The following is a 21,320-nucleotide window of genomic DNA, read 5'->3' on the forward strand; positions in this document are numbered from 1 at the left end:
CATGAAAGGGGGAATCTCCTCAACCACCACCAATGTGCAGCACCACCTGGATGATGCAACGGCAGCCATTTTGCGCCAGAACACCCACCACACACCAGCTGACTGGTGGAGAGGAGACGAATGATGAAGCCAATCAATAAATGGGGATGATTAGGAGGCCATGATGGACAGGGGCCAATGGGCAAATTTGGCCAGGATGCCAGGGTTACACCCCTACTCTTTTTCCGAAAGACATCCTGGGATTTTTAATGAGAGTCAGGACCTCAGTTTAACGTCTCATCCGAAGGATGGTGCTTGTTGCCGTATAGTGTCCCCATCCCTAAACTGGGGCGTTAGGGCCCACACAGACCACAGGGTGAGCGCCCCCTGCTGGCCTCACTAACACCTCTACCAGCAGAAGCCTAGTTTTCCCAGGAGGTTTCCCATCCAGATAATGTTTAGCTTCAGTGGGAAACCAGTCTTGGGCTACAGGGAGATATAGCTGCTGGCAATATCAGAGACACAAAGAACAGACTCATTAAAGAACTTTTCGTAAATGAGAGACAGACACGCAATGGCAGATTCAATGACAGCAGCACAATGAATATGTGAACTGTATTCAGTCATTCTCCCTTTGCTCTTCTCTACAGGGACCACAGTTATCCAGGTGACAGCCACAGATGCAGACGACCCTATGTTTGGAAACAACGCTAAACTCATCTATTCAATCCTGCAGGGGGAGCCCTACTTCTCAGTGGAACCCAAAACAGGTGCATATTGCTCAGCAATAACCTTTGTGCTTTAAATAGTCACATTTAAAATGATCCGAGTCTCACGGCATTAGGGTTAGGGTTAAATGGTATTTATGTCAAATAAATAATAAATAGGGATTAAAATGAAGACACTGTGTCACACTGAAGTATTGTAAAACATGTCTGTAAAACACATCTGATAAACTGCTCCCGTGTTTACTCTGCTAGGGCATCTGCTTCAAAGTCCTGACACTTTGGCTGGTCGTTTTAAATTTTTTGTGTCAGGGTCGTGGCACACTTCTTTGGACTGGACAGAGCAGCATCAAGTGTTCAATGTTTATTTCTCTTTCACTCCAACACAGGCATAATTGTGACGTCATGGCCTGATATGGACAGAGAAGCCAGGGAGATATATCTGGTTGTGGTTCAGGTGAAAGATATGCTGGGACTCAACGGAGGCTACAGCGCCACGACCACCGTGACCATCAGCCTAATGGATGTCAATGACAACGGACCCACTTTCCAGCACAGTGAGAATCCAAAACATGACCATGACACGTCAGTCAGTCAAACAAACAGATGAAATATTTTACATCACACTTATGGGAAAGGCAGCACCTTTAAGAAAGGGTTTATCACATCATATTATTTTTGTGAAAGCTTTTAGGTTTTCTGGTAGTGCTCGTTCTCTCAGACAGGCTTGTCGTAAAGCAGAGAGGAGATGGAAGCACGATCGCTTAACTGTGTCATTGGAGATTTTCAAAGAGTGTCTGGTTAAGGTTCAGAGTGCTGCAAAGTCAGCTAGAGCAAAGTATTTTTCTGATTTAAATACTACACACTGTCATAGACCTAGAATTGTATTCTCTTCGTTAAATTCAGTAATTAATCCAAGCTGCCAATTTCATCGAACATTCAGACATTTTTAACATTCTTTTCTGATAAAGTGATAGCTATTCGTTCATCCTTCACTTCACAGCTCTCAGATCTGTCCTTGGTTTCTCTGGCTAGTCCGTTCTATCATAATTTCCAGCAGGTCTCTCTACTGGAGCTTTGTGATTTGGTAAAGAAGATGAAGACATCTTCCTCCTCACTTGATATTATTCCCTCAGAGATTATAAAAACTGCTTTTCCTATAATTGTACCCAGTGTCCAAGTGTTGATTAATTCATCTTTGGACACTGGGGTGGTCCCGAAGAGTTTTAAGCATGGGGTTGTTCAGCCTTTGCTTAAGAAACAAGGTCTGGATGAGGGTTGTTTTAGTAATTATCGGCCTGTCTCTAAGCTATCATTTTTATCAAAACGTTTACAAAAATGTGTGCAGTCTCAAATGATCCAGTTTTTAAATGCAACCAAGTTATTAGAACCCTTTCAATCTGGTTTCACTGCCCATCATAGCACAGAGTCGGCCTTGCTAAAAGTGTTCAATGACATTTTACTTGCAGTTGATGCCTGTAAAAGTCCTGTATTGATCTTACAGCTGCCTTTGATACTGTTGACCATAATGTTCTTATCTGGCGTTTAGAGCATTTATTCGTTATCAAGAGGATCTGTTGTTAGGCAAGTTCTCTTCATCTTCTGCCCCTATTATTAGTGGTGTACCTCAGGGATCTATTTTGGGTCCACTTCTTTTTATTATTTTTATATATATTATTTTGAATGCATCTAAGGCAAAAACTAAGGAATAGTGTTATTAAGGATTTGGGTAATCATTTTCCCTCAGTTTCCACCCAGGTTAGGAAACTTGGGGTTATCTTGGATTCAGAATTATGTTTACCAAACAAATTAATTCTGTTGTTAAGAATAGTTGTTATCAACGACATCATTTTTGTCATTCCAAGACTTGGAGAAGGTTATTCATGCTTTTATTACCTCGTGCTTGGACTACTGTAATTCATTGTATCTGGGTCTTCCTCAGTCATCGCTTACACTCTTCCAGATGGTGCATCTGCAGCTGCTGACCGGGACAAGAAATATGATCATATCACCCCAATTTTGGCCTCGCTTCATTGGTCCCCGACCCATTTTAGAATTCAGTTTAAACTCTTGTTGTTTGTTTTTAAAGCTCTTAATGATCAAGCTCCTCATTATCGTAAAGACCTTTTTACTCCTCAGTCGTTTTCCAGATTTTGAAGATCTTCAGACAGGGCTCTTTTATCCATCCCTCGCTCTCGTCTAAAAATGAAGGGAGATTTTTTTGTTGCCGCCCCCCGTCTTTGGAACCAATTCCCCCTGGAAATCCGCCTTGCACCTTCCATTACTATTTTTAAGTCAATTTTAAAACGTATCTCTATTCCCGGGCATTTTAATATTATTATACTTCTATTTGACTGTTGGTTTTGTCCTTTGTATCTATTCTATTTGATTCTTGTTTTTATCTTTTTATTTGATTTCTCTTTACTCTGTTCAGCATATATATATGACAGAAGATTTGGGTTAATTTTGGATTGTGGTTCAACATCTTTGCCAAGTCGTTGGATCAGATATCTGATTTGGTCCTTGTTGCACAGTAAAAAGCACTAAAAGAGACTCAACTTGTGCTTTCTTTGTAGAGCAGCCCACATAGTTGCTCACATAGATAGCTCAACTTAATACATAACATGAAGTGGCATCTTATAATGTGGTGATGGGGAATGTTTCTGAGTGGGTTAGGTTGTGGTAAGGGTTAAAGGACAGAAATATCATAGCACAGAATAAAAAATAATAGAAGTCAATGAAAAGAAATTGCACCATAGCAGAAAAAACACATGGGTATGTAGTTTTTGTGTTTTCTTTGTCAAAGCACATGAACATTGAAAGTGTTTTCCTCTTCATGTCCAGATTTGTACACCTTCGCTATATCAGAGTCAGCCCCAGTGGGCACCACAGTGGGAAGGATAATGGCAGATGACAGCGATGTTGGTCTGAATGCTAAAATGAACTACAGCTTAGAGGATCTCGAGGAGAGCAGCACCTTCACAATCCAGACGGACCCTGACACTCAAGAGGGGATTGTCATACTGGCTCAGGTCTTATAGAACAATACAGTTATATGTATATCTAATCATCCTCTTTCCATTTCTTTCTGAATTTCCATGACCGTTGTTTACAAATGTTGGACATGATGTTTTCAGATTCAAGCTGCATTTATCATTCATTCATTTATATTTATATACAATTTGTATTATGTTTTCATTTATGATAAAAAATGATTTTATTGTCAATTATTAATTAGTAACTGTATTATTATATTATACTATATTATATTATATTATATTTATTATAGAGTTCATATATTTATTTGTATTTAGAAACATCCAGTCATATTGAGGCAGTACATTTAGATAAGCAAAAAGCCTTACAACCCCCGTGGGAGATCTTTTATGAGTTTTCTGTCTTTTATGTGTTCTCTTCATCTCTTTAGCCACTGGATTATGAGAGCAAGAGGCGGTTCATCATCGCTGTAGAGGCCGTCAATGAAAACATAGACACACGTTTTTTGAGTGCATATGAGTTTCATGACCGGACAACACTCAAAATCACTGTGACAAATGTGGATGAACCACCCATCTTTTCCGAAACACCTTATAGCTGGAAAGTTCTAGAAAGCGCCCAAATTGGCACTCAAGTTGGTGCAGTCTATGCAAGAGACACAGACACCACCAACAACCCCATAAGGTAACTTTCATTTGTATTTTTCTCCTTTCCCTTTCGGACCCATACTAATCCCTAAATGTTAGGGGAGAATGACATTTCATCGTTTAGTTTTTATGCCTTGAGATTTAACACTGTAACTCTATGGTACTTTCAAAACATAACTTAGTTGGCTTAACCTAACCTAACCTAACCTAACCTAACCCTAACCTAACCTAACCTAACCTAACCCTAACCCTAACCTAACCTAACCCTAACCTAAACCTAACCTAACCCTAACCTAACATAACCCTAACCTACCCTAACCTAACCTAACCTAACCTAACCCTAACCTAACATAACCCTAACCTAACCTAACCTAACCTAACCTAACCCTAACCAAACCTAACCTAACCTAACCTAACCCTAACCTAACCCTAACCCTAACCCTAACCTAACCTAACCTAACCCTAACCTAACATAACCCTAACCTAACCTAACCTAACCCTAACCTAACCTAACCTAACCTAACCTAACCTAACCTAACCTAACCTAACCCTAACCAACGTTTGGGGCAGAACTGCAAGGGCAGAATAAAAAAACCATGGATGCAAACGCCACAAAACCCCCAAACCCCTCAAAGCCCACCGCATGACGTAATGCAGTATCTCCTTTTCTACTGTCAGGCTAAAGATTCAGGGCTATTGTATACGTCACAGTTATGTTCAGTTTGTTTTACCTTTCATGAACATTCAGTTTGTTTTCATCAGTCACATGTTTTCCTTTGTTCAATTTTCCCGCCACAGTCTGTCACCATGGACACTAACCTCATTCATCACAGCTGTTCATTGTTTTAGTCAATTATCTGTGTAGTTTTCAGTTCAGTGTCTGGTGTTGTTCGTGTTTGCAGGATGTCACACTTAGGATGAACTTCTCAATGATCTTATCTAGGGTTAGGGTTAGGGTTAGGGAGCTGCTTTAAATTCCAATACTATACATTTACAAAACATTGACTTATTATGTAGCTTACATTGTGTTTTTGCACCAGAGGAGAACCCCCAGTAAATTTGGAGCAATCTGGAGAAACAGACAGAACAGAATACGTTATGTTTGCATAAAGTCTAACTGTCCAGACAGTTCATGATTGTTTGATTTAAATGCTGTTTGTGAATGGTTGAAATCTGCATGTGGTAACAAACAATAGAAGTATATGAGGAAAATTGCCCCAAATGACAATTGTTTTTCTTGACCAGATACAGCATTTCCAAGAGCAGTGACACAGAAGAGATGTTCAGAATTGATCCCAGTAATGGGACTGTGTATGTGGCCACCCGTTTGGATCGAGAAACCGCCGCCTGGTACAACTTGACTGTCATCGCCAGAGAGATCAGTGAGTATACGCCAACATGCTTACACCACTAACACTAAACATCTGAGACCACTAGAGAAGGCTTCAAATGTTTGCGTTTTACAAATAAATACACTAAAGTTCAAAAGTTTGTGGACAGGTACATTTCTTATAATGTGTTTGAAATAAATCTCTTCTGCTCACAGTAAAACAGTAATTTTGTGAAAAACTGTTTCTATTGTAAAGTTGCCAGCCAGCCAGTGGCGGTTCTGGGGGGAGGGGGGGCCAGAAGGGGGGCCAGTGCCCCCGAGTCAACAAGCTTGGCCCCCCCTCTGGCCCCCCTAAATTTGGAATCAATTTTCTGAAACTGGTTGCATTGTGCAGTTTTTGCTGTGGCGGTGTGTGATGAAAAGAGTACTTTATTGTGTCATAACTAATAACCAATGCAGTGAAGAAATGAGGAGGCTGTGCACTGTGGAGCGCAAGTAGTCTGTTATGAATGATTCGTCACTCAGTCTGCATTCGCTCAAATAGTTGTAAAACGCGGGCTATAATGGTTGCTACGCACTTGATTACAGATAAAATAAGCTCTCTTTATACATGTTGTGTTGTGTGTAACTTCACCCATATGCAGCAGTGATACTGTAGATTAATTTGACTGACTTGACGACTTTGAATTCCATTCAGTCATTTTGTTAATTTAAACATACTGGTAGTTAAAATATATTTTTTCAATGGCTAATTTCTCCGAACACGTCCACATATGTAATCTCTGATCATATTACAAATTAGGAAGATGCAGCCAAAGATAAATTATAACCAACCAGGGGCGGGTCTAGACAATTTTTCGTGGGGGGGCCAGGCTGGGGCACAGACTCAGAGAGGGGTGGCACATTTAAATACAAGTAAACAGTGAACCAGTATAAATAGCCCTACACTGGAGGTAATAATACTTTATATTATTGATAACAAAACTATTATTCTGCGTGAAAAGGAATTCAAAATTAGCAGCTTCAAATGTGATATGAAATAACAAATAACTCAACAGTAGTAGAAGCACATGGGCTGTGGTAAATGCAATGCAAGCAAGATTTTTTCCATCATAGTTGTATATAGTTTTAAACTAGATGGACCAACATAATTGACAACAGTAGAAAGGCTTTTGAGCTTAACAAGAAGCTGTTTATTCATATTTATAGTACATTATAAATATATTATTTTTGTTTCCCACAGGATTTTGTGAGACTGTGCTGGGTTGACATTGGTGCCTCTAGGGGGTCCCGGGGCGTGCTCTCCAAAAGAACATTTTGTTCATTTTAAATTTAAATGCATAAATCTGGTGCATTTTGAGAGCTAGATCCATAAAGATCCATACATTTTTTTTTTTTGTAAACAATTTTGTACTTTAGTAGTAATTTATTTATTGGTTGCATAGATATGAATGGTAAAACATGTAGGAGTATGCATTCAAACCATCAAAAATATGTAGCAAAATTGGGTACCTTCGTTGAATTAACTTATTTCTAGAATAATTAGTAGGGGCCTGTAATACATATTTATTATGTGAATAAAGGGTACTAGGGGTCTAACTGTTCAAATTACTCATGGTTAAGTCTGTATGTGCTATATTCAGGGAAAAAATAACTACTGTCAAATAAAAATAAAAACAAATCTAACTATGCAAAAGCACAAATACATACAATCAGAGCAAAGATACTAATAAAATAAACAGTGACTTTTCAGGTTTTTCTGGTAGGTCTAACATTAGTTCTCAGGTACAGAAATTGAATATCAGTAATCAAATGTAAAATAGCATTGCATATTTGACTGTATAAATTAAAGATTGTTATTAAAGTTACAAAAGCAAGAGCAGTGAGTGATGTCCTCGTCTTGTGTTGTTTGATTAACATTAAAAACAATATTAGTTTGCTAGAATACTCAAGACGGTCATGTTGACAATTTTTGTGTGAATTTGTCCGTTTAAGCGCAAGACTCGAAAGACGCGGTTTGCGCGCTTTGGATGAGCACACACACACACACACACACACAATCTTCTCACAGAGCGTGCGCAACTTCTCATTCGCATTTTCTGGCTACTGGATTGGCTTAGCTTTAGTTTATTTTTGTGCGTAAATGATTTTTTATAAATTTTAAAGCAGAGAAACCAACCTTCGCCGTCCGTTTGCACCCACTATTTATTCCGATAACAACACGTCATGGTAGAGTGGTTCCTCCCCAGTGCGGAGGCGCTCCACAACCACAGCAAACAGGGGGATGAGTGCAGTGGCCACTTGCATGCATACAATAAAATATAAATAAATCAATGCACCGCTGGAACTACAAGTCCAACAATATATTACCTTCCGACTCTGATGGGTGGGGGGGCACTTGGGGTGGCCAATTACATTTTGGGGGTGGCTCGTGCCACCCCAGGCCCCCCCTCTGGCCCCGCCCCTGTAACCAACGCAATGAAAGAACCGTTCATGTGCGACTACAGAGACGTGTTTCACCACAGAGATAGGCATACCCGAGAAAAGATACAGAAAATAATATAATTTCAGTCTTGTTCACATATAGCGAGTCATAATATTATTTTATCCAATTGTCCAGTGTTGCTTATAGAGTATTAGATGTTTGTTTTTATGCCTATGCTTTGCGAAGAGTCCGCTAACAGAGAGGTTAACACAAAACAAATAAACAAATAAATGGTTTAGTTTTACTTTTATAAATTGAGCATGCATGATCATATTACATATAGGCCTACATTACTTTTCAAATAAATAAATTAACTTTAAATTATTTTACTTCACGTGTAGAGACTGCAGAGTGATGCAGTACATGGCCAGATAAAAAAGACTTTCAATAATCCGGAAAATAAGTTAAAGGGTTTGTTCCCCCAAAAAGAAAATAAAAACACCTAAAGTAACTCACCCTCGTGTTGTTTCAAAAACCTGTTAGAATGTCGTTAACCAAACCATTTCAGTGCTTCTTAGTTAGAATGTCCATAAAATTCAAGATATGCGGCAAAAATGCCCCCGTTTGAGTTTTAGTCTCAGAGCGTTTTTACTCTGGGCATGTTTGTTGTGGTCCGCGTCACACCGCGATACACCACAGGCTCCCTCTTGCTCGTATACAAGGTAAATCATCAACACTATCATCCCTTACATGTGTTTTATTGAACTAAATACATCGTCATCTGATAAAATGCATGCGCAGGTTATTTTTCTTGCGCACTCCAGTCCTTGTTGCTTTCACATTTACATGAATCGCGGCACAGGTCGAGTGCAATTTGCGCAATCAGATCAGACCACCTCCTTCAGGCAGTCTCGAATTCAGTCCCCCTGATCAGCTCACCCGGGTCCGCATGACAACTTTCACATTACCGAATTAATTTTTCGAATTAAACTGCAAGTGTGAAAACGCCCTCACATTTACATCATGATATAGACTACAGTATAATAACAATATCACACGAATTCTGTTTTTCTACCCAGAATAGGATGAGTGCAAATGCGATACTGATCTTATACAACAGTTTAATAAAATACATAAGTTAATATTGTGTTTAACATAAGAAAGTCATATTTGGAACGACATGGGGGTGAGTAAATGGTGATAGAATTTTCATTTTTAGGTGAACTACCTATTTAACTACTGGTTAAGATAAATGTTTACGTGTGCCCCCTAAAAGCACAAGTGGCCCCTGCCTGGCCCCCCCTAGTTACCGTGGTCTAGAACCGCCACTGCAGCCAGCGTCAGCATTTTTTAAATCATTTAAATAATCACACAATTTTCAAACCCCCCAGAATATTTTGTTGGAATATCTCAACATGCAATATAGCAAAAGAAAGACCAGAGCCTCTGCTTTAAAAAAAGAAAAAAACTTGTTTTATTTGAACTTCATGAACCACACTTGCACGTGGGTACGTTTCTTAAAACAAGCTATTTTAACGTGGATCGTCTCTAATCGAATCATTCTGCATTTGCTAAAATAGTTTTTGAATCTAATCGAAAACCTATGAATCGTGAATCAAATCGATTCGCTACGCTTTGTCTACCCAAAGATTCCCAACCCCATAATCTAATAATCAAAACTCTCATCATGAGCACAAAACAAAGTTAACTAGTAATTTCAAAGTTTTTGTCTTCCCTTGCCTTATCTAAATAATTTTCCAAATTATAACATTGTTTATTATAAAATGGAATAAACGAAGCGTCAAAAGACGCCACACATTATCTTGTCACAAACCTGGTTTAGTTAAAGATGCTGTATAAATCTCAAGCACATACTTTTTTTCTTCTCCCTGGAGATTTGCGGTGTTTTTTTTTAATGCTGCTGTCCATTACCGCTCTCGTAATACACCGCTAAAAAATGTCAATGTAATGGAAGTTCTCTTTTCATATATACACTATAATTAAAATATTTAAAATGGAATTATTTATCGTGCTGTTTTAAACGCAAAGCTTCCACGGAAAGAGCAGTTTCTTGCAAGCGGCAAGTTCAAACTAGATTTTTAAACTAAACATTTAAGGGATACAGTACAGTCATGCCACATATTTCTCCACATACATAATTATGGGATAACAGATATTGATCTGAGATGAAACGGTTTTAAAATCGTACCTGTTTGTTATCTCATATCCATTACAATGTACAAAACAACGTCGCCAAAAGGCAGCAGCAGCGAGAGAGCGAGTCTGTGATACCAGAGGGCTTCATTAAATAACTGTACACAAAATATTGAGTTGAGTTTTAATATTTTATTAGCTCACCAAACGCAAAACTTTCAGGAGGAAAACCCGTTCCTAGCAAGCGTGTAGCGCTGCTGACTTCAGTGACCCGGATGAGCAGTTCTCCACTGAGCTGTGTAATAAAGTGACTCAAACCCTTTGGAAATGAACAGCTTTGAGTAACTGATGTGCTACAGACGGGTGTGTGTGTGTGTGTTCCTGCATCTTTCAGGAGACGACCAGCTGTCCTCCTCAGTGTCTTTACTCATCACAGTCCTGGACATCAATGACAACATGCCCACCCTCTCTCAAGACTATCAGCCATATGTGTGTGAGGACACACAGGCAGGAGAGGTAACACACACACACGCCAACGTTTAATCTTTTCATAATCGGTCCTGACAATACAGAGCTATTACTCTCAGGATAATGACTTGCTTAGCCCTTTTAGTTACAATACCAGTTTAGATGAAGTAGAGAAATCACGGAAAGATTTAACCAGCTAACTGTGTATGGAAGTAAAATAATGCCAAATGTTTTTGAAACAAAAAAGCTTGTTGAATTGCACTACTTTAAAAAATATGCATTGCATTAACCATGCGTTCATTTTAATGTCTTGTATTTTCAGGGCTTGCATTTTTATGGGCTGAAATTCAACATGGTAGCATATTTAAGAAACAGAATGAATATATGAATAATGAAAATGAAAATGTTCAGTGAAATGTTTTGAATTGAAATATTCACATCTTAAATATACAACCATGTTGAATTTCAGTGCATAAAAATGCAAGACCAAAAAATACAATGCAAGCATGGTTAATGCAATGCATATTTTTTCAAGTAGTGCAATTCAACAAGCTTTTTTGTTTCAAAAACATTTGGCATTATTTTACTTCCATACACAGTGGCCTGATGTATTCAAAACATACAAAAATATATTTACTATGACACAGTCCATATTCTGTATTGAACTGGATGAATTTTTACATACAAGCAGCGTTTCAACAATCCCCAGACGTGTACCTCCACAATAGTGAGAGTTTGAATTGCTGATGAATTGGTGTGCATGTACAGATCAGATGCTCTCTGTATGTCTGAAGCTAATCGAGTTGATCAGCGCCACTGATGCAGATGATCCTGTAGATGGCCATCATTTCTATTTCTCCATGATCCCAGACAAACACATCAACCCCAACTTCACCATCAGAGACAACCAAGGTATGTCACAACATGAGCTTTCTACATTTAGAAGGGCCAGTTTCACTCATCTTACGCCTGCGGCACACACACTAACTGCGTTTTGTTGCCTATGTTAGGTATAGAGTTTTCCCACAGCAGGTGTGATCAGTCAGTGCTAAACTCAAAGCTTCACCAAGAGTTTCATGCTGAACTTCTGTTTAGTAAATCCAACAGAATCTAGATGATTTCAGCTCCAGTTTGGGGTCTGGCTTCTTTTACCCATAATCATTTAACCTATGCTGTCATTTAAGATGAAATACTTCATGTAGTAACTTAGAAACTTTTACTTTTACTTGATAGTCTTTAAAGTTTGTTAACATGGGGTGTCTATACAACATTCGCATCTAAATGGTAAACAACAAACACAAGCAATAAAACCGCTCCGATCATGCCATTTCAGTCATACTTCGATATATTTACAAGACAGCAAACTGCAGATAAAAAAACTAAAAATCTTTGATTTGGGTAGTGCTACAAAATATATACTGTACCTGTCTGTGTAAGCCTATTGCATAATACATTTTAAAAAATACATATACACATATAATATATAGCTCATATTTGACTGTTTAATTTAGTTTTTTTATAATACACCATACTTTCACCCAAACTGAATGATTAAAAACTATTTTAAATAGGTAAATCTTTTAAACATATTTTGATTCTTCATTTTCTTTTCTGACATAGTCCAGTTCTTGTTAAAACACACTAGACATACTTACTCTGTGCATTTTGAGCACTTTTTGTATGAAATCATATTTATTTTGTCCATCAAAAGTTTGCTTTCACTTTAATTGAGCGTCAGCAGCGCAGCAAAAATAGACTCGGTGCCAAAACCCCTTGTAGGTTTAACTGCAGACCGGAGATCTCCAACATGGGTTGTGAACTCCAAAAGTGGGCAGAACCTCCAAGTGCAAAGACTTTCGCTGTTGGCTATTGCTTCATCCAATTGTCATTGACTTTCCAAAGAAATGTTCATAAATTAAACATTGTTTCTAGTTGATGTTAGAACAAAAAAGTTATTGAATATGCTATATAAATATGCTTTGTGAGAGAGGAGCCCAGAGCTGGAGGCCAGTGACTTTCGGACTGGAGTTTGATCCTCTGCTATAATATATTACGATATAAGCGTGGATCCCCTGCGGGCCGTCCCAGTGCCGCGCGTGGGAAAGTTCTTCTCTATCGCTGTGTTCTCAGCGATGGGGGTGTTCTGGGGCTTGAGATTCACAGGGTAGGATGGGGTAGTGGTGCTGGGTGAAACTACAAATGTGCCAATGTCCGGTTGGGAAGTTAAGGACGGTCCGGCTCAGTGATCTCATCTCGCACAATCGTATTAACTGCTTTTCTCCTGTACTGCCATTTTCTTTAGAACACTATTCAGTCAGTTTCACTGGTTAAGATTAGGGATGTAGGGTTAGGGGTTAGGGGTTAGAATTTGTTGTAACGTAGAATTGTAGGAAATCAGCTCTGTGATTGACATGACCAATGAAATCTGCAGAATCGGCTGTGGGTGGAGTTTGCGCTGCTCACTCTTGTGGTGTGAAACGCCGGTGTGTGTGTGTGTGTGTGTGTGTGTGTAGTTGCAGTTCTGTTATGCAGCGTAAACACTGTAAAAAGAAAAATACTAAATTGATGAGATTCAATTTTAATGAATTGATCATTTAGGCAAAAAAAACTCCCGCCCAAAAAAACAGCAAGTAATGTTTATTTACCTGGAAAATGTGTCAACATTAAGTGCAACATTAATTTACATTGGATTAAAAATAAAGCATTATAAAATTGTGAGGACTTTTCCTCCTCGTTTCAGAACAGCACTGCATGCCCCTGATATACAGGTCAAATGATCAGCAAGTCTGCCCAATGTGTTTGTATAATGCACTGTGTATAGTAGAATTGCTTCATAATCTGAACCCATTGCAGATAACACCGCCAGCATTCTGGCACGGCGGAGCTCCTTCACCCATCATGATCGCACGCACTATCATCTCCCGGTGGTGATCGGAGACAGCGGATCCCCGGTTCTGTCCAGCACCACCACCCTCACCATCAGGGTGTGTGTCTGCCAGCCCAGCGGCCACTGTCCGTCCGCCGGCGTGGAGGCTCAGGCGCTCTCTCTGGACCTCAGCATGCAGATCTTACTGGGGCTGGCGGTTTGCCTCATCACACTTACAGGTGAGGCCAAACGAGAAGTGCTACTATGATATTAAAGGATTAGTTCACTTTTAAATAAACTTTTGCTGATAATTTACTCACCCCCATGTCATCCAAGATGTCCATGTCTTTCTTTCTGCAGTCGAAAAGAAATTAAGGTTTTGGATGAAAACAGTCCATGGTTTTTCTCCATATAATGGACTTCAATGGGCTCCAAACGGTTCAAGGTCCAAATGACGGTTTCAATGCAGCTTCAAAGGGCTTTAAACGACACCAGACGATGAATAAGGGTCTTATCTAGTGAAACGATCCATTTCTGTGAGAAACCGAGCAGTATTTATGCTATTATTTTACCTCTTAACAGTAGAAACGCGATCTTCTCTGAGCTCAGCCATAACTTTCGCTAAGTAAGGTCAAATTTGATCGTGGTCATAGATGTATACGTAGATGCCTCATTAGCGCTTGCACGGATCAGTAGAATGAGGCATCTATTATCGATATATCTATGACCACGCTCATATTTTGACCTCACTTAGCGGAAGTTATGGCAGAGCTCAGAGACGATCGCGTTTCTCCTGTTAAGAGGTAAAATAATAGCATAAATACTGCTCGGTTTCTGGCAGAAACTGATGGTTTGGCTAGATAAGACCCTTAGTCATCGTCTGGTATCGTTTAAAGCTGCACTGAAACTGTCATTTGGACCTTGAACCGTTTGGAGCCCATTGAAGTCCATTATATGGAGGAAACCCCTGGACTGTTTTCATCCAAAACCTTCATTTCTTTTCGACTGCAGAAAGAAAGACACGGACATCTTGGATGACATGGGGGTGAGTAAATTATCAGCAAAAGTTTATTTAAAAGTGAACTAATCCTTTAAGGACGTCTGATTCAAAGACACTCTTTTTAAAGTGGTCCATATGTAGCCCTGGATAGATGTCTGCTGAATTGTGGGATACATATGTGGTTGTGTTAGTGCTGAATCACAAGACTCTCTTTTCTAGCAGAGCTCTTGTGTTAATGAGGAATATTCTTCAAGCTTCAAGCAGGCAAGTATGACAGCAGTGAACACAGGATAATCTAATAAGCTCTCATAATCAATTTAATGATAAACCAGTGTGACCTCACACTAATATAATAACACTGATGCTTGATCAAGTGTCATAATGCTAATTACATATTGTTTGCAAATGAGATTGCAGATGTGTAACATCATGAGCATTCCTCATCAAAGTCATTCCCCTGACCACTCTGTCGGAGTTTATTTGGTGAAAATGACCAGCTGACTATACATTATTGCTTACTTGTGTTCTTGATGAGTGGTGCATCAGTTAACAACAGCTTAAGGTACATGTTGTTATATTTGGCTGAGAAATACAAAAGTATCCCCAAGCAACCACTAACCATATGTTTAAAGATGTGCATTTGTACAAAGAACTGGACTACTAGCTAGGGTTGCCAAATGTCCTGAATGATCCTGTATCGGAGGGAACAAAATTTGTGTTCAAAAACTGTATTCGATCTATACAGGGGACAGTTTGACTGTAGTGTAGTGTCTGTAGGAAACTCATGTAGACCAAGAGATTTCCTCAGCAGAATTCTTTGAGAATGTGCTGTTTTGCACTAGAGTAATCAAGTTTAACATAGGCATACATGATGTTATAGGCATTTAGTGGACCCTAACCCTAACCCTACACCCAGTCATGGAAAAGGTGAGAAAATGTTACCCAACTGGGACCCTCGAATAGACCTAATTAGACCTAATGAAGCCTTGAGATCTTAGCCATACCTAATCTAGACTAATAGTATCAGCAAATGTTTTGAGGCCCGTCTGGTCCTGAGAGCAACAACAATAGCTGTGTTTCCACGGTCACTTCTGGGGCCAATGACCGATAGTTCTTGACCCGCTCATTACCTTGATCCCAACTGGGGCTTGAGGTGTGGTCATGGACAGAGTTTATCTGAGTCAGGACAGGGTTCCACCAAAGCTTGTATCATGCACCTGCTAACATTAATATTTAATACATTTAAAACTATTTTCTCAGCTCAAAATGGACTTTCCTGTTTATCTCTGTAAAGCTGCTTTGAAACTTTATTTTATAGCGCTATAGAGATAAAGGTGACGTCTTGACTAATGATGGACAAAGATGAAATGAATAAAGCAGGCATTGATCCATTAATGTGTGGCTGCTCTTGCGGTAACATATTCGATCTGATCTTGAAAGTATTTGCCGTCACATACATTTCTACAGACATGCATTGTGATAATGTAGCATTTTGTTTTTGTGTACAACTTGGTCAGTTTTCTGTTGTCACCAGGGCCGGCCCAAGCCTTTATGGGCCCCTAAGCAGAAATTTATTTGGGGGCTCCTCGGTGCCACCAGTAAGATTGGCTATTGTCAGTTCTTGATAATTCGCACACACATTATCAATTTGATTAGTTGTAGCTGTGTTGTTTATCTGCCTGTCATGTTTTTACCCTTATACGGTTTTTAATTGTAATGGTAGCAAACCCACAATAGTGGTCAGATGTTAACTTGCACTTTAATATTCAAAGTTTTACAGTTCAGACTCTTATGCTGAATGTGCTCACAATTTTTTCAAAAAGTTTTTCAGAAAGCTTTCAAAGAACCCTAAAAAGACAATTACACAACTGTTTTCAACACTGATAATAATCATAAATGTTTCCTAAGCAAATCATCATATCTGAATGATTTCTGAAGGATCATGTGACACTGAAGACTGGAGTAATGATGCTGAAAATTCAGCTTTGACCACAGGAATATATTACAATTTATTATATACATTCTCATAGAAAACAGCTATTTTAAATAGCAATAATTTTTCACAATATTACTGTCTTTTTTACTGTATCTTTGGTCAAATAAATACAGCCTTGGTGAGAAGAGACTTCTTTTAAAAACAAGAAATGTTGATGGATTTCTTTCAAACGTTAAACAGCTTGCATTTTGGCAGAAACACGCAGGAAGACCTTAGTGCTTCTTTTTGTTGACAACAGATTTATAAATGATTCTCATTACGAATATGGGAAGATGATTGCTGCATGTTGCGTTGCGTTCCCAAATTATCATTTTGAACGACTCAAACATATCGTAGGCCTACTTGCAGAGAAGCTTATACTGTGAACAGAAACTGAAAGCTATGCTGAATAGCCTACTCCGTCCAAACCATGCAGCACATCAGATAAGATATCACACTAAACCATATCACATTCTCAAATCCAGCCATGCATAAAAAAATGTACCAGGCAACTGACAAGTTCTTTTTCTCGCACTATGGACTTTGAACTCTGGCTAACAAGCCAAAGAATGGTGTCCAGCCAATGGTGCTGCGAGCTCGATTGTCAGAATCAATCCGTGCATATATTAGAAAACTTTTTCAAAAAAAGTTCAGTTTATCTAGTAAGAGGCAATTTCACGATTTCAATAAAGTAACATGCGGCAAGTAATTTCATGTGCTCTTGGGGGCCTCCTGGTGGCCAAGGGGGCCCTAAGCAGCTGCTTCATTCGCTTGTGCCTTGGGCCGGCTCTGGTTGTCACCAATGGTTTACCTTAAAACTCAAATGTCATGTGATATAAAGAAATGGGGTGTGTGCCTCAAAGAGAAACTGAAACATTATTTTAGCTGGCATTCCTATAATAAATGTTGTTAGGGAGATGAATTATCATTACATTAAAGGCACAGTATGTAAGTTTCACCAGTAGAGGTCACAATAACAAAAACTTAGCTTGATGACGTCGTAGATTTATGTGAATTTTTATGAGTGAAAGATCAAAAGGATAAACAATGCAGATTTATTTTTAAAGCCGCCTTTGCTCATATTTACCAGAGCTGCCAAAATAAGTGAAGGGCACTGTATTCAAGCGTCTAGTGTGTTAAAAATAAATGGTAAATAAATTACATTTGAGTGATTTCCTTACAAAAGTGTGCATCAAATATGCTAAACACTGAAGCTTGAGCGTGCGTGTGTGACGTGCTAGAACATGCATTGGTTCTAGAGCACATGAGCTTCTTCTCTTCCATTTAATGGCGGTTGATAGCCTAGAAATCTAGACGCACCCTAGCGGCAGAAAATGTATTTTGCCGCAAGTGTAGTCTAGCAACTCTCGGTAGAGCTGAGAGCTGGAAAAACCAAACTCTGCTCAGGCCAATCACAGCGTGTGTAGAGTCGGTGGGCGGGCTTAACATAATGACGGCACGTCACGGCAGAGTTGCGGAAGTTCTGCGTGCTACTCGTAAACAAAGCTGACGAACAGCGGTCTTTTGAATCGGTTTTGGCCGCGACTCTGGAAGACTTGGAGTTAAGCTTTTCTTTGAGAAAAGAACAAAGAACGGCACTGAAGTCATTCTTAAGAAAGGAAGATGTGTTCGAAGTTTTGCCTACCGGATACGACGAAAGTCTATCAACTAACGTTAGCTCGGCTTCACCTTTTTCTTTGCTCTGATTGGTTGTGGCGGTCATGGCGCTATCCAATTGCGTGCAGAGGGAATTTGAAAGACAGCCGTTTATCCCACCCCTCGGATTGAGCCCTGTCAATGGTGAGTTTCCAGACCCAACATCTTGTTGTTGGTCTGGCTTGTCAGGCTAGGCGGTTGATGGTTGGTAAACCAACTTGAAGCTGCATACCGCCCCCTACTGCACAACAACGGCATGACAGCGGATGTAATATAAAGGATCGGGCTTAGAATAGCTGTTGCCGATCAGTTAAAACAATGCTTAATAGGCCCCGATCCTGATCCTGATCCTGCATTGTAATCCAAATATCTTATATATTGTGCCTTTAATTTGTAATGTTTTTAATGAAATCCTGGACCTGGTAAGATTTTCTTAATTATATCCAGTTTAAAAAGTGTTCATTTCAAAAGTGTAGTAACACTACTTCTCTTTCCGGCTTGCCCTGCAGTGCTGTCCACGTTAACCCTAGCTGTGCGAAAATACAAGACACTACGGCAGGAGAAAATGGCAACACAAGAGCTGGAAACAGAGGAGTTCTCTGAGAAAATCTTGAGTTTTGCAGTCCCAGAGTCCAGTCAAACCGTTCCTCTTCGGCATCCGCGTCGGCGAGAGCGCAAGCTCTGTCGGGAAGAAGTCGCGACCAGTATCCGCATGTCTCTCCGGTACTCTCACCTCATTGGCCCAGAAGACGGGGTCTTTCAACAGTTTATTATTGATCGGCTGTCTGAGGCAGATGAAGACCCCTATGCCCCCCCCTTTGACTGCCTGCACACATATGCCTTTGAGGGGACGGGGTCAGCCACAGGCTCCCTGAGCTCGCTGGAGTCCGCCATATTGGACCCTTGCGTGACTCGTGATGTGGGGCCACAGCTCTTACGGCTCTCACCATGGCTGGGAGCAGCAGATGCAGAGACTTTCTTCTGACCTGAGGATAAATAACTACTCTCTCTGTGGCTTTTATCATCATACCTACAAGTCTTGGAGTAAGGGGTCAAAACAAAGGATATCGACCCCTGTTCTTCTTCCACTACTTCTGAAACTCTTCGGGCATCAGGGAATGTATATTGCAGAGACGCTAAATGGATATGATGGTCCTTTATCGCCCCAATATTCATGTGTTCATACACACATCCATATCTAGGGAACATTATAATAATTGAATTATATTATATATATCTCAAGAGCATCTGATGGTTGAGTGCTGTGGTGTTTAACGTCCTTGTTAACGCGCGCAAAATATGTTGAAACAGGAACGCGTCTAACTCTGCGAAATCAGGACAAGCATCATACACACACATATGCTTTGTATGTATTATCACACCAATGTTTTATATTAAGTAAAAAAAATAAATGTTGTCCAATATATCTAAATCTGAGCAGATATTCACAAACTCAGTATTTTACAGTAAACACTGGTCTAATATTTTTTATATCATAGATACAATTTAAATCCTTGTTTTGTTTGGCATTTGAATGAAGTAAATAGTGACTTATTTCTGCCTGTGTGTTTCATTTTTCAATATGTTTCCCTTGATGTAATTCATTTATATCTGGCAACATAACTGGGGAAAAGCCCAACTAGTGAACTTAGTTAATTTATGTAAAAATAATACATTAACTCATGTAAGTAATAAATGAGTTACTCGACAGAAATCTAGGATCAAACTGCATTGGATCAGATTTTTCTTCTGAGGTCAAATCCTCACAGCGTGTCTTCTTCCAAAAAAACCCATGAAACTTCGATGAACTTGATGAGCTTGATGCTGTGTTTATCGAGGTGATGGGGACACTTACATGTAATCAGAGAATATTCTATTTGAATTGGTTCATTTAAAAGTCAAATGGTGTGTTCAAGTCCTCGTGGGAAGCTCGTGTTCATGACGTCCGGTGATTCAAGCCACTTCCATTGGACCAAGATGGCGGTGCACCTTCTCTTAATAAACTACACAAGGGTTTTATCTACTTCTAGAAAATGAAGAACAAAGAATGTGCATCAGGTGTGTTTTGCTTTTTAACGTTTGTTTATTAATTTATGAAGCCACTGTAAACGTTGTTACACATTATTTTGTTATATTACAATGCTATTTGTTGTGCAGGGAATTAGCTTATTTTGTTGTAAATAAAAAATAAATAATCCAAGATGAATCATGTCATATCCTTTAATGCAATAATAACGCTCTGGGGCCTGAACCATGAAGCCAGTTTCTAGCCAGGTAAGTTTAGATTGCGCTGTGTTCATCGTCATAGTAACTTAAGCTCCACAGCTAGCCTGCTCTGGAACAGGTTATGTTCTGGATAAGAGATCTCAAACTGGACCAATCAGCTGTAAGCAAAGTGACATGTCTTATGCAATAAAGTCACTCCCCCAGTTTCGCTTACTCCAAATTAAAGGCCACTGTATGATAAAAAAGATAATGTCTGGCTTTAATGATAATTACCTAATATAATAAATTTATATGATTTATAATTGATTTATATAATGATATATATAATGAATATAGCCTTTATTCATTACACACAAGCAATTTTAGTTTATAAATGATTAAACATTTATTTTAAATGAATATTATACAGATAATATGCAACAAGCTGTGGAATAAATAGATATAAAGCTTTAAAAATGTGACCTTACATGTTCGGGTCTCTAGCCTATATATATATATATATATATGTATATACACTCACCTAAAGGATTATTAGGAACACACACTAATACTGTGTTTGACCCCTTTGGCCTTCAGAACTGCCTTAATTCTACGTGGCATTGATTCATCAAGGTGCTGAAAGCATTCTTTAGAAATGTTGGCCATATTGATAGGAGAGCATCTTGCAGTTGATGGAGATTTGTGGGATGCACATCCAGGGCACGAAGCTCCCGTTCCACCACATCCCAAAGATGCTCTATTGGGTTGAGATCTGGAGACTGTGGGGCCATTTTAGTCCAGTGAACTCATTGTCATGTTCAAGAAACCAGTTTGAAATGATTGGAGCTTTGTGACGGTGCATTATCCTGCTGGAAGTAGCCATCAGAGGATGG

The 21,320-nt window shown here is 39.2% G+C and overlaps 1 protein-coding gene across 2 annotated transcripts in view; it reads left to right on the forward strand.

The window, feature by feature from the left end:
• cdh19 (cadherin 19, type 2) overlaps window positions 1-20,400 on the forward strand; it is a 29,505-nt gene extending 9,105 nt beyond the window's left edge. Inside the window, exons 4-13 of one of the 2 annotated variants that reach the window (XM_079805850.1) lie at window positions 630-749; window positions 1,094-1,261; window positions 3,549-3,736; window positions 4,132-4,385; window positions 5,594-5,730; window positions 10,652-10,773; window positions 11,520-11,637; window positions 13,579-13,830; window positions 14,814-14,855; window positions 18,732-20,400. In XM_079805850.1, the coding sequence (XP_079661976.1) occupies window positions 630-749; window positions 1,094-1,261; window positions 3,549-3,736; window positions 4,132-4,385; window positions 5,594-5,730; window positions 10,652-10,773; window positions 11,520-11,637; window positions 13,579-13,830; window positions 14,814-14,827 (1,373 nt within the window). In that variant the 3' untranslated portion in view covers window positions 14,828-14,855; window positions 18,732-20,400. The remainder of the gene's footprint in view (window positions 1-629; window positions 750-1,093; window positions 1,262-3,548; window positions 3,737-4,131; window positions 4,386-5,593; window positions 5,731-10,651; window positions 10,774-11,519; window positions 11,638-13,578; window positions 13,831-14,813; window positions 14,856-18,731) is intronic. The other variant, XM_079805849.1, reaches the window with a different exon arrangement.
• The last annotated feature ends 920 nt before the right edge of the window (window positions 20,401-21,320 follow it).

This window comes from Gobio gobio, assembly GCF_949357685.1.
Source record: "Gobio gobio genome assembly, chromosome: 23".
Lineage (NCBI taxonomy): Eukaryota > Metazoa > Chordata > Actinopteri > Cypriniformes > Gobionidae > Gobio > Gobio gobio.